The sequence below is a fragment of the Apaloderma vittatum genome, unplaced genomic scaffold, assembly GCF_000703405.1.
Source record: "Apaloderma vittatum isolate BGI_N311 unplaced genomic scaffold, ASM70340v1 scaffold1354, whole genome shotgun sequence".
Taxonomy (NCBI): domain Eukaryota; kingdom Metazoa; phylum Chordata; class Aves; order Trogoniformes; family Trogonidae; genus Apaloderma; species Apaloderma vittatum.
In genome coordinates this window covers 147,643-161,221 of record NW_009713021.1, presented here as the reverse complement: position 1 = coordinate 161,221, position 13,579 = coordinate 147,643, and the positions used below count along the sequence as shown (strand labels likewise).

At 36.4% G+C, this 13,579-nt stretch overlaps 1 protein-coding gene across 2 annotated transcripts; it reads left to right on the top strand.

Annotated features, from left to right (window-relative positions):
* The first annotated feature begins 3,327 nt into the window (after positions 1 to 3,327).
* STX2 (syntaxin 2) lies at positions 3,328 to 12,992 on the top strand. Of its 2 annotated transcripts, XM_009868180.1 has the most exons (10): positions 3,333 to 3,395; positions 3,897 to 3,996; positions 5,364 to 5,438; positions 6,407 to 6,480; positions 6,684 to 6,792; positions 8,261 to 8,334; positions 8,446 to 8,583; positions 9,957 to 10,067; positions 10,986 to 11,113; positions 12,520 to 12,813. In XM_009868180.1, the coding sequence occupies exons 1-9, from the start codon at positions 3,375 to 3,377 to the stop codon at positions 11,067 to 11,069; spliced, it is 786 nt and encodes a 261-aa protein (XP_009866482.1). In that variant the 5' UTR covers positions 3,333 to 3,374; the 3' UTR covers positions 11,070 to 11,113; positions 12,520 to 12,813. The 2 variants fall into 2 exon arrangements, with proteins under 2 accessions (XP_009866483.1, XP_009866482.1); XM_009868181.1 differs by lacking the exon at positions 10,986 to 11,113 and having other exon boundaries at positions 3,328 to 3,395; positions 12,520 to 12,992.
* Positions 12,993 to 13,579: the final 587 nt, after the last annotated feature.

The following is a 13,579-nucleotide window of genomic DNA, read 5'->3' as shown; positions in this document are numbered from 1 at the left end:
TTAATATACGTCTGCGGTACTTTGTACCTTACTTCTAAGTTCCATCCACTCTGTTTTTCCCAAACACCCAATGTGGTACGCAAATAGTTTAAAAGATCCTAGGGCTTTAGTGAGCCTGCACTGACTTGTTTTAATTAAATACGGTATTCCTTTTAGCAGAAATGTGAATTTCTGTTTACGTGTCCTCATTTGTGCAAATACTTCGCAAGGATTGTATAAAATATTCTCCCAGCATTCGCAGGCACGAGTCTGTCTTAAAATGAGCTGTAGGGTCTGTGTTTAGACGCTCAGTTCAGCATATTTAGCTGGTGTCAGATATTAAAATCGGATGTCCTTTTAAAGGTCTGTTAAGAAAACTTATTCAAAATTTTTTGTTATTGTTAAATCATCAAAGGAAGAGGTAAGACATCAACCTTCTGTGCTTAAGTGCACTGTTCTAGATCTCAGGCTCTTCTAAATGCTAAAACAGATGCAGAGCTATCTCTTGAAATCCATTTTTCTTACCTGATCAATGAAACATTTTACATACATCATTTTATATTTCTTTACGTTTGAATGTTCCTGAGAATATTTTGGATGTAACCTTTGAAAAATATGCTCATAGGTTTTTGGTGGTTTTTTGTTTGTTTGAGGTTTTTTTGTTATTTGTTTTTTTAAAAAGCCACAGGAAAAAACAAACAAAACAAAACAAGGGCCTGGAACTTGAACAGAACTATGTTGATTTCTTTGTAAGCTACTTCTTGGATGTTCACTTAGTGCCCCCAGAACTGTTTAGGGGTGAGTGAGGAGCCACAGTCACAGAAGTTGAAGCTGGCAGAATTGAGTGCTGTGGAAAACAATGCAGAAGGAGCCTTTTCAAATGGAGGAAACCGTTACCAAGCTCTTTTTTCCCAAGTTAACCTCTTAGATTAGTCTTTGTTCAAACATGGAGTTTTCTGAAGATGAGCTGTGTTTTCCATGTCATAACAGTGTAAAGTAGTTTCTCGTAGACTCGTACCGCAGGATGTTTTTCTGGTCATACAATAATGCTTTGAAATGCACCTTAATGATTGCTCTGTCACAGCTGCTTGACAGACCTTGGCCCTCTGTCCGCCCTCCTTGGCTACTCTGATAGAAAACAATTTCTGGAAACACTGATGCCGTGAGGAGAAACTGTAACACTCCATAACCCAGCGCTTGGGTCTGATTCACTGGAACAGTGGTGATCAGTTATTATCCTTGCAGTCTGCCGGAGGAATACACATGATCTGGATGCAGAAATAACTAACCTTGAACAGCATTTCGGGGGCAAGAAATAGTTCTGGTTTTAGGTCAAAAGCTGTTTTCAGTTTCAAAGGTCAATACTTTGTCACTAGAGTGACCATCAGGATAGCTACTGCGTGGAGCCGAGAAATGATACTGTGTGAGAATCTGGATTCTGTCACATTAAACAAATTCTGAGAGAACTTGATCTATTCTATAAGTCTGTGAATGTTTATGAGATCGTATGGCCCAGACTTAGAGTGCTGAGATCAAGGTATGAGCTGCAAATGGGCTTCATTAGATTGTTCTTCACATTGCCATGAAACTTTTTATCGGTTTGTGATAATGCTTATACTGGAGAGGCAAGATCTGGGAGAAAAAATAAATTTCTGCTAAACTTGATGATAAAAGTGAGTTTTTGGTTGAATTGTGTGGTTGTCAAAAGAAGGTGCATTACTCAAGTTGGAGAGAGTTAGCAAATAAGTTGTATTTAGGTAAGTGATGATTTAACAATGTAGAGAACAGAGGTTGACAAGTCATCAGATGTTTCAAGTCCATAAATCCTTCAACAAATTGTCCACAAATCCTTCAATAAATTGCAGACAGCAAATTGATCTGTCAGCGGTGTCATTGCAACCAAATGTGAAAGTCAGACAAATGTTGAACTGACAGCAGGGTTGGTAATTGTGATTGCTTCCTTCCCACCTAGCATCTACAGTCGGGTCTTCTGAGTAAGATTTTTGTGTCTTTCTTCTGTTTAATATTCAGTCAGATGTTTAATATCTGCCATGCAGAATCTCTTAGTTGATACTATTTTCATTATTTCTAGTTAACTAAATACACAGTGTGGTTATAAGCAATTAGAAAAATTATTATTTCCTCCCTAAATATAAGCAGAAGGTGTTAGATTTTTTTCTACGTAGATAATGAAATTAAGCATCTTTAAAGTGTAGCTCATTCTTAAATATTAACTTAGAATTGATAGGTCTAGCAGTGCTGTCTCTGGAATGGGTAAAAGTTGGGTGACTTCGTTTGGGCACTGACTTCCTCACTTGTATTAAGCAAGACTGTTAACTGATGACAGTTCCTAAGGTGAGATTCTTTAATATTAGAGTTCTTCCCAAAATGAGCAACTCAAAAAGGTCTCTAATGACACACAGTGGTTGGGGGTTGGTCTGGGAGAGCTGTAACATCCAAATCCCTGAGCGTAAAACCCAGATGGTGTCTGACAGACGTACTGCCCTTGGGCTTTATGCACTCCCGGAATTTTCAGGAGGGGAACTGTCACAAAGTATAAGTAATAACTTTCCTTGAATTTGAATCATGTTTACTGTCAAGATCCTTACGTTCTGCTGGGCTGGCTCAAGCGCCAGGGAAGTGTGACTCAGGGAGCGAGTTGGGCTCTGTGCCCTGAAGATCTGAGAGAGCGTGTCAGCCTGAGCTTCTGCCTCCTTGGCTGCTGTTCCAAGAGTTTATCCGTTATGTAATGCGTGTGTAGTTCAGTGTAGTGTAATTATGTCTACACTGGTGTGGAATGGCAGCCTTGAAAACACCCAAGGGCAAAACTAGTAAGCAGATGTTGGTAGCGTTTTCTCCTGGCTTTCGTGGGATGTTTAGCTTAGCGCATCACAAGGCAGTCAGCAGCACCCCTCTTAGTATTGCTTTGAGAGGGTTTTATTTACTGTCTCAGTAAAATGAATATTATTATCAGTTCATGTGGGACTCACTGTGGAAGTATCTTTATGCTGTGAGGGAACATTTGTATGCCAAATTGTATTTTAATAATTTGTATGACAGATCGTGAAAATGGACGTAACTTACGGACTGGTTCTGTCCTGAAGTAGTTTCCAGAGGAGTGTGTGCCTCCACATTCACAGCTTCGTGGTAGTCAGACGACTTCCTTTGACCTTTCTGCTTATTTGCTTTTACATTAACGGTCCTCAAAAAAGGAGGACTTAATTTTTGGACTTTGCAGACTATGACAAAACTGTGTATGTGGTATCAATGTGGAAGAAGATGTAGTTGATTCAGGACATTATCCTGAGTTTTATTTCATATATTTGTTTTGTTGTCTTTTACAGTACAAAGGAAATGAAGATGGGGAGACAGTTGTTGTTGAAAAAGACCACTTTATGGATGACTTCTTCCAACAGGTAAAGTTACAGTTTTCACCATACATTGAAGACTTACGGTTTTCTCTCCATGCATTTTAATTTCTGCAATGAAGTTTAACAATTTGTCTACCCACACCCACCTTAAAATGCTTTGTAATGGTAGGTCGCATCAAATGTTGGTAACACTTCTGCTTGTTTATTTCACAGTATTTCCTGTCTTTACTGCATAGAAGGGTTTTTAACTCCCTGTCGACAAGGAGTTTGTTGACAGAGTTCTAAAATATTGTTTATTAAGAATAGTAAAACTTAAGTTTTTGGCCATACAGGATATATTTGCTATTAAGAATACAAATTTTTCTTTAAAAAAAATAAAATTCAAGCTGTTGATAGGTCAATGTTTCTGCTGCGATTCCTGTCAGATACTTAACAGATGTTGCAATGAAGTACTTAATGATTTTTATCACCAAAGATTTTTAGTTTTAAGGAATATTTGCCCTAAAGTATTCTAATGTTTTCATGACCATATTTCTCTTCCTTTAGGTTGAGGAACTTCGAAATAATATAGCAAAAATAGCACAAAATGTGGAAGAAGTGAAGAAGCAGCACAGCATTATCCTGTCAGCACCAAATCCAGAAGGAAGTGAGTATTGCTTTTCTAGATTTCAGATATGTGTGTCTAGATACTCTGATTTTTCTCTTGTTTTAGCTATCTATAGGAATAGAACTTCAGGTGTTCAGAATGCAAAATGTAGGACAATTCATTTAAATATTTCCATATTTAATAGTGAATTAATATTTTATTTTCGTTACTTCTGTCTTTTTAAGTAGCGCTTGAATAAATACATATTCAGAATATTTTTGCGTCATCCAAACCAAAAGTCAGTTTAATATGGTATCTTGAAATTGATTGTGTCTTCAGAACCTTAAAGACTATTTGCATTTCTTTCAATTTGTGAAAAGGTTGAAGCTGTCAACAGAGGCTGCTGTGGTAGAGCCACCATCGTCTTCTCTTTGTTCTTCGATAGGGGCAAGATCCTGCCTTACCACTGATGCTCCAGTCAGTTCTTTAAGTGGTCGTCAGAGTTCTGGGCTGGAGCCCTGTTTTTAGAGGCTTTAACCCCAAAGCTGCAAGTGAGGATGTGCTTTCTGGACAGAGAACTTGAAAGTTTAGGGAACTTACCCAGCCAAGTGAAACCTTCTCTGTTCTCAACACTCATTAGTTTAGCTTAACATTTACCTTCTTACTGAGGAAAACTGAACTTTGGATTTTAGTTTTTCTTTTCCCTCTATTTTCTTAGGTTTTGGGTAGGCATATGTTTGTATTCTTCCAAATCCTTTTTGCAGACTTCTTTTTGTCTTAGCAATTGTATAGAGTCGACGAATCTCAGGTTTAGTGAGGGTTCCTCTGGATGTTCAAAATCTGTGGTTTCATGTTGGGTTTGTGCTAGAAATTGTGCTCGATAACACGTCTGAATTCTGTTGGCCTATGACATTGGTTGTAAGTGATTTATGCCCTTGGGAATCTATTGTCTTCACTAAACGCAGTAACAGATCTAGCTAAGATCTTCATGAATACTCTGTATATTATTCTTCAGCAAATATAGGTAGTGCCCGATACAGTTATCTTAATAAGGTAAAAGCCATGAGTCCATGATAAAAACCAGAATTTTAAAAAATGAGATAAATCTGTATTTACGCTTGATGGACTACAGTGAACTTTCATTTTGACCAGCAAGTTAATATTCTACTGCAAGTGTTATGCTAAGAAAAAATGTGCAATATTTTATCACCTGGTGTAGCTGGTAATTGGGTAATAACGTTTCCCAAGTGTAAGGGCCTGTCATAAGAAGCAGAGCTCTGATATTATGCTGTTATAAAAAGTATTTTCTTCTCTGCATGGTTGCAATGAATACAAGTATGAGATTGCAAGGTAGAGTTGTAGATGGTTGTTGGCTTGCTATGATCAATCATTCACAGTCCTAAAGAAAAAAAAATATTTTTTTAAAGGAACAAAGGAAGAACTTGAAGAATTAAATGAGGAAATAAAGAAGATTGCTAATAAAATTCGAGCCAGGTTAAAGGGTAAGTTGTGAGGAGAAATAAAACTTCCTTCACTTGCAATGATTCAGGATGCTGCAGTGTTACAGACTTCATGCATTGCAGCTGGACTTCTGAGCTTTAAAAGCTGCGTTACGTGTGCAGAAGTTGTATTGTACAGCTCTTAAAAAAGCAAACAAACAAAACCCAGCGAGGGAGGAGGGGGAGAGAGAGAGAGAAAACCATCTCCCTGCCAGGTGATGTACAGTCCCTGTCGGTAGCAGTGTCATCCTCCACTTCATTCCTCCTTGGCAAAGCTTCGCTGGTGATAAGTAGGAGGTCTCGGCACAGGGAGCTTGCTTGCTCTCAGGTATAACCTGGAAGAATAACCTGGAAGATTACAAAGTGATGTAATTCCTCTGTGGAGAAGGATATTCTGCAACTGAAATGCTGTGTTGTGGTCGTGAAGTTTTGGAAGAAGATTAATTTCAACTGCAAAAACACTGACTCCGTGGCATAAATACATAGGGAATTGTGTGAATTGCTTAGCACAGGTTCTGAAATATATTAAGTGTATATTTCAGTGTTACTACATTGCAATTCCGATACGCTTTTTTTCCTTCCATAAACACCAGAGTACAGTGTTTATTGTTTAAACTGTAAGAGCGGCCCATTTTGTTAGGCTTTTTGACATTTTTCCAGAGTAATAGGCAGTAGTGTGCCTTTTAATATTGAAGTAGTTACTGTGTCTTAAGATCTGTACCAATTATCAAAATTATTTTAAATCGTAATTGCAGGTTAGGTCTCGGCCACTATATATATATATATATATATATGTGTGTGTGTGTGTGTGTTTGTATGTCACTGCCATGCCCCTTCTCCCCCTGAAATGTTCAACATGGGGAGCTTGTACATGAAAAAAGAAACAATTAATAGTATTTACAAAGTGTCTGAGCTACACTGCAAATAATTGCATTGAACATTAACTCGTAATACTCTTGTGTTGTTCTTAGCTATTGAACAAAGTTTTGATCAGGGTGAAAATGCTAATCGGACATCAGTGGACCTCAGGATCAGAAAAACACAGGTATGATGACTTAAGAAGTTTAAAGAAATCAAAAGTATTCTAGTAAATCAGAGAATGAGTTTCACTTTTCTGAAATAGTTTCAGAACTTTGTATTCTGGTTTGGTGGAACGTAAATACCACTTTCACTTGTCATTCAGTAGTATTTTCTGTATTAAAAAAACATAAACTTTTTTGTTCCACATCTTTAAATCCTAAAAAACAGCACTCTGTATTAGCTCACAAGTTTGTGGAGGTCATGACGGAATACAACGAGACCCAAACTCTTTTTCGAGAGCGCAGCAAAGGTCGGATACAGAGACAACTAGAGATAAGTAAGTGAACTGAATAAATTTTTTCTTTAAAAAATTATGTTGTTAGTGCTTCTCTTGTTTCTTATTACTTAAATTCGGTACAAAGCATCATATGTCTTGCACATCTTGAAGCGTGTGACGAAAAAGAAACAATTTTATCATATCACGTGAGTTCTTTTATACTACTGTTCAGAATAGCTGTAAAGAATATAGACAAAAGTCACTAAATCATTTCTTCTATGTTGAAAACTATAAAAGTAAATACCTTTTTCCTTTGTTTCATTTATTTCCAGTGTTGCGATTTTAAATGAAACATTAAGATGTCTTCCAAAGATAGCGAATGTTACTAAAGGCCATTCCAAATTTAACATTACCAAACAGGAAATCTCTTTTTATGCTATGCTGTTTTTATCATTAAGAACATTTGTGAAATTCAGCCGACAAAATCGGTACTGCTGTTAAATTACTCCCACTAATTTGTTGACTGACTCACATTTAATTTATCATTGATTAATATGAATATTGAAAAAAGGTGGGTGACTCTACTCTGAAATACAGCATCTACCTCGGAAGGTGTCTAAAAAATCCTTAATATATGGTAGCAAGATTAGTTAATTAGAGCTGTCAGCTTTTCCACAACAATAAAATTTTTAAAGCAAGTTTTGTAGCATTCTTGGATATTAATATCAGAAAGTAATATTCAAACTGCAACTTACATCTCATAGGACAGAATTATGTAATTACAGATATTCAGCTTATTTTACGTGAGGACAGGGATGTGATAGATAATTTTTAAAACTACAGAACATACCACTTGAATGTGTTGTGCAACTCGTAACACGCATTTGTCATCCCAGTGTGATCGATAGGATTCAGTTTGAAACATGCAATTGTAAACCACGTGAATTGTTAGATGTATTATGAAAAGTAGAAGTGAAGGTAAGCTATGGGAAATGATATTCTTTGTGTGGAACATGAGTGTAAGCTTGTGTTTCCAAAAAAAAAAAAAATCTATGTCAAGATTTTATTGCCCATATAGTAGTGGAGATCAAGTAAATTAGGTTCCAGTGTGGCATGAGTGAATAGGTAAATACCGAACGTTGTATAAATGTTCGGTGTCAAGTTCTTCCTTCTGAAGAACACTCCACTTTACAGGGTTCATATGTACATTGTAAATGTTTCTGATCAGACTTTTGAATTTAACCAAAAAAACCCCCACCCAAAACAAAAAAACCACGATGAACAAGAAATTCTTCATTGTAGCTTTGAATCTACATTTGTTTTCTGACTGTTACTTGGTGTTTTCTGCTTGGGGTTTTTTTCATATGCAAAATGGCACTTGGTAATCACTAAACACTACATTGTTTTACCCTGAAAAATGCTCAGTACAAAGAATTTTCTTTGAATTGCCGTCCTTCTGGTATGGTAAAATTCTATGTTCAATAATGACTAAGTGATGTTATGTGAAGTACTGTTGTATTTATCCTAGCTGGAAAAACCACCACTGATGAAGAACTGGAAGAAATGTTAGAGAGCGGTAATCCTTCAATTTTCACTTCCGATGTATGTATTTCTAGTCCAGTTATGTCTTGCTTCTATTCTGCTGCTTCCGCTGTTTAGAAGGGTGTCAGCATGCACTTATTTATGTCCATATCTTTTTTCATTCTCCCAAAGATTATATCAGACTCTCAGATAACTAGGCAAGCTCTGAACGAAATTGAATCACGTCACAAGGATATTATGAAGCTGGAATCTAGTATACGGGAGCTACATGAAATGTTTATGGACATGGCAATGTTTGTTGAGACTCAGGTAAACGAACCAATTCAAACACATTTACCTAAGTGGGATTTTTTTTGTCCAGTCTTCCTCTTTGAAAGATGCAGAAGCAATTACTTATATTCAAATCACTCAGACTTGTAGTGGGTTTAGACTGTGATTAGAATATAGGAAATCACTAAAGGTTTTTTGTTTGGTTTAGCTAAACATACTGTCTAGATGTACTTGTACGGTAACACCAGGGATAAATAAGCGTACACTTTCTTTCAGTTGGCGCACTTAATATTTCTTTGATGTGCTTATATTGTAGTGAGGTTGAACATTTTGTGCATGTTTAAGTAAGAGCAACTCTCTCCTGGAATGTTGCCTAATACCCTGGGAATGTAAGATTCTCACAAATGTGGTCGAGGACCACGGTGGTAGAATAAAATGGGTGTGAGCAAGGATGGATGCGAGGGTAGGATTGCTCTTGTCAAACCTTTACATTCATGTTAGTTATAAGTTGTTCCAGTTGTCTCTTAGAGTCATAAGCTTTGTCTTGATACATATATAAATTTATTCTATTTCTAGTCTTTACGTACCAATTATCTAACAAATAACTTCTGCTCTTAAAATTCTTTGACTTATGCAGGAAAATTAGTAACGTTCAGGAGAGAAACTTTCCTGAAAAGGCCTGTGTTGTTGTTTTTTTTTTCAATCGAGTTTTGTTCTAAAGTCCCTGTGTTGCTTTGGTAGTAAATATATAGCCAGGGCAAACTGGTAGCAGTTTTCTTTTGAATTAGAAATGAACAAAAGTTACTTTTGCATCATTGTTTAATGCTTTGCTGTTTACTGCTGCTGATTATTTCTTCTGACGGACAGAAACACAGGTAACAGTCTTACTGTAATTTATTCACCACTTCTCCATTTCATCGCCAATTTTCATTCATCATAAGAAATCTGAATTTGTTATGTACTGACATTCGAAACCCTCAGTTCTGAGGAACTTTTGAGGTTGCTCTTACATGCGTGACCTTTTCTTTGGTAACTGTTGAACCTTGTGTCACCCTTTCCCGCTTCCAGGCACCCCAGGGATGCCTGATCTCTGTAGTCTGTCAGTTTTAGTCCTGGCTGTTGAAACGTACCTCCCTTTCAAAGGTATGTTTTCATGGGTGCAGGGTTTGTTCCTGCAAAAGGGAGAAATGCACCTGTCCTGCCTGTGAATGTTCCTTGTTAGGGTAGAACTTGCTTCTCATTCCCTTTTTCCGTGATGCATCAAAGCAGAAACAATGTCACTCACTAACATGTACCTTATTTGCTTGTTTAAAATAGTCGCTGATGGTCTATAGCCTTTCTTCTCTTGAGTTCATTAAATAAAGATTCATGGATTCTGATAATCTGTTTTTTCTTCAAAATTTCATTTTAAGGGTGAAATGATCAACAACATAGAAAAGAATGTGATGAATGCATCAGATTACGTGGAACATGCAAAAGAAGAGACAAAAAAGGCAGTCCAATATCAAAGTAAAGCACGAAGGGTATGCTGTCTTTCTGTAATTGTGCCAGTCAGTATATTAATTTAGCACAGTATGGAGCAATTTTCAGTTTTAGTTCATTTTTTTTGTTGTTGAATTCAGTCCTTCAAGGTAGAATTAGTATACACATTTTACTTTTTTGTAGTTGTGATGTTTAAAATTAGATTAGAAAATGTAATTAGAAATGTATGACAGAGAGGAAGATTTACCAAAGTGTTTAACAAACAAAGAAAAAACCCCATAATCTGAAAGAAATCAGAACATTTTAAATGTGAATTAATTTGTTATAGTTAATATTATAAAGTGATATTAGCGGTAGAGAACAGGAACGTCTTGTACTACAAAAACAGATAAGCAATTTATGCACAGCCAGTTTGACAAATTTCCACTTAAAAGGCTGTTGTTAGAGTGTTAAAACCCCAAAAGAAGAATTAATACATTATGCTAGTAGGTAAATTCACAGGTTGTTCTTATCTACTACCGTGATACCTTAAATTATTCAAACTCTAAATAAGCTTGAAGCTTTTCAGATCTTTATCACTGGTAAACTTACCTGGATTTATACCTATAAAATCACCATGTTAGCGGGGAAAAATAAAATTACTGGCTTTGCTGCGGCAGGCTTACATTTTTAGAATTCTGTGACTGCTGTGTTCTCTTGTAACAGTACTGGGTTAGGGTGGTTTTCTCATCTTTCATAAGTATATAGGTGTTAATTGCACCAGCTTACCTGTAAACACTATTTTAAACGTTTTTTCTTATGCATGCAAGAGTATACAGATAAATTCTTCACCATTTGATAATTCTACAGGCTTTAATAAAAATGAGTGTGGATCTAAAAATGACTATTTTAAAAATTGAAAATCAATGCAAATCTTAATGTGCTTAATATTAAAATAATAATGCCTTGTTTTTTGACAGAAAATGTGGATAATTATCATTGTGTCATTGGTGTTGGTTGTCATAATTGGTCTAATTATTGGTTTGTCTGTTGGTTTTCGGTGATGCTTGGATAACCTCAGCATGCATGACTTCCTGCCAGTGTGGCAGTAAGTAACTAATCAAATAATTTTGCTATTGCCTTGTTCTGGTAACTCGTATTGTTCTACTAACTCTTAATCTCCGGGCGGTTACTGGTGGGGAGGGGCTTGAGATGCTTTGGGGCATCTTCTGTGTCTCTGCATGTTCGGGAGATGCTCTGCATGGGGGTACGAAACCTGACATCTAGTGGTTGGCGGCTGAAGTTACAGAACGCAGTCGCTACGTGAGACTGGGCAGCAGGGAAGAATGAGACCAAAAAATCCAATTATTGTCTTGCAGCCCTTTGAATGTTTTTTGTTGTGTTTTTTTTACACTGAAAGTTCACATCAGCAAACAGATATGGGGTACTAGTTACACTCAGAAAACTGCATTTGATAAAGTTCCGTGCTTTTAAGTAGAGATTTTTGATCAAAGTAGATGTCTGCAGCTGTGAAGTCGGCTATTATGCCTTGCAGAACATCCTAAAATTTCTTACTTCGAAGCTCTTTATTAATGCTAGACTAAGTGAAACAGTGGAAAGTAACAATGTATTTGTAAAAGGAAGTCTGCAAAGATTTCAACTGGGATTTTAGGTTATAAGTTTGAGAATTCTTTAAGTCTTCACATTTTCTCCGTGCTAATCTACCATTTCTTGTCAAGGTAACGCCTGGCCGGGCTAAGGAGAAAATAGCAGTTAACTCAGGGGAGTCCCAACAGAAAACTCCATTTTCACATGTAGTATCTTCAGACTATACATGAAGCACTATGAGTAGGATGTCATTTCAGACAGCTAATCAGGAATTCAGATTCCTGTACAAACGTTCTTTTAATATTCAGGGGTTTGGGTTTGATGTTTCTTCGCAGCTTTGGTTTATGGGCTGATAACAGGATTTACTGTTTGTAGTCAGAAATACCTGACCTAGTGTCAGGCTGCAATGTGTTTACGTAGAACCCTTCTCTATTTTTTTCTTTTCTCTTGCAGCTCTTTTGAGCTATTATCCACACAGTGGTTTTACAGATGTTTTATTGAACTCCACTAAGTGGAGGTTTGAGCAGGCCACAAATATTTATCCAAGGAGGGTGGCAGTAAGAAATGTTACTGTACTTAGGCTTGACCTTGATAAGTCAACTTAGTTCACTAGCGCATCTGTTTTACTTATTTACATATGTAGGGTGTGAGCAATAACAATTGCTCTGTGAAGCAAATGCAGAAATGTTACACCGATAGCTCTGTCTTGTAACTATGGTTGCATGTATGTTAGAAGAGAAAGCCTTAAGAGTAGGAAATGGTAGCAGTTAGTATTCTTTAGAAAGAAATCCAAGCACTCAGACTGGGTAGCACTGTTATTTTCTGTGGCTGTGCGTGTATTTAAGCAGTTCTGTATCTGATAGGTTATTTCAATCCCAACTTGTCTCTCTTTTTTTTTTTTTGCAGAAATTGATGTTCATAATTATATGTGTAACTGTATTGGTTCTGATACTTGGAATTATTCTAGCAACAACACTATCATAGCAAGCACATTCCAACAGTTACGAACGTTCAGAAACTCCAAAATACATCTTCAGTAAAACCAAACCTTTTTTAACAGATGATGCCTTACGCTGTTCCATGATGATGACCTGTCACTAATGGTTAAAAATGAAAACAAAAGCGCCCTTAATGTTTACTCATAAATGAATATCGGAATGTATTAGGATATGTATGGATTTTCATCAGAAACTAGACATTTGTAAGACTGAAACTTTATTGTTTTGAACTAAAGTAACTTAGGATTTTTTTCATATCTCAGTGTTACAAACAGTTTAAATAGGGAGTTGAGAGACTGTTGAGTTCTGCCTGTTTTACTGTTTTGCTATTGCTAATAGAATTCTAACCGTGAATTTTAGTACCTTGCCAGTGCTGCTTTTGTAAGCACTCTTGTGAATATTTTGGAGATGTAGCCTTGTCTTTAAGTTTTTGGTCACTTGAAGCTATCAAAGCTTTATACTTAAACAATTTTTCTCCAAGAAGTGCTAAAATATTTTATCCTGGAAAGACTACTTATTTAACTGTCTGCTTAATGCATTACGTTTGAGAAGGAAGGAAAAAAAACCTGCTTTTTCACACTTTCCAGGGTTGTTTTTTGTTTGTTCTGTTTTTCTCTTTCAATATGACTAAGGTTAAATGCTTTAACTATTTCCTTGCCTTTATAATAAAGTAGTTGCAACATTTCTGGTAAAAGAGCACATTAATGAAGTACATTGAATTGGAACTTGAGGAGATAATTTTACAGATAATCCTTGGGCAAAAGAAACAGATGGATCTGTTTAGGCTTATTGTTCATATGGCTATAACAAAAAAAAAAATCATACTTTATAAAGCCAAGTCAAGATTTCTTGCTCAGAAGCTTGCTAATGTTGACTTGTGAATATAGCACATAGGGATTTTCTCCCTCAGAAAAGTTTGAAATGTAACGTGAACTAAGACACTGATCTGTTGTGCAGTTTGTGTTACA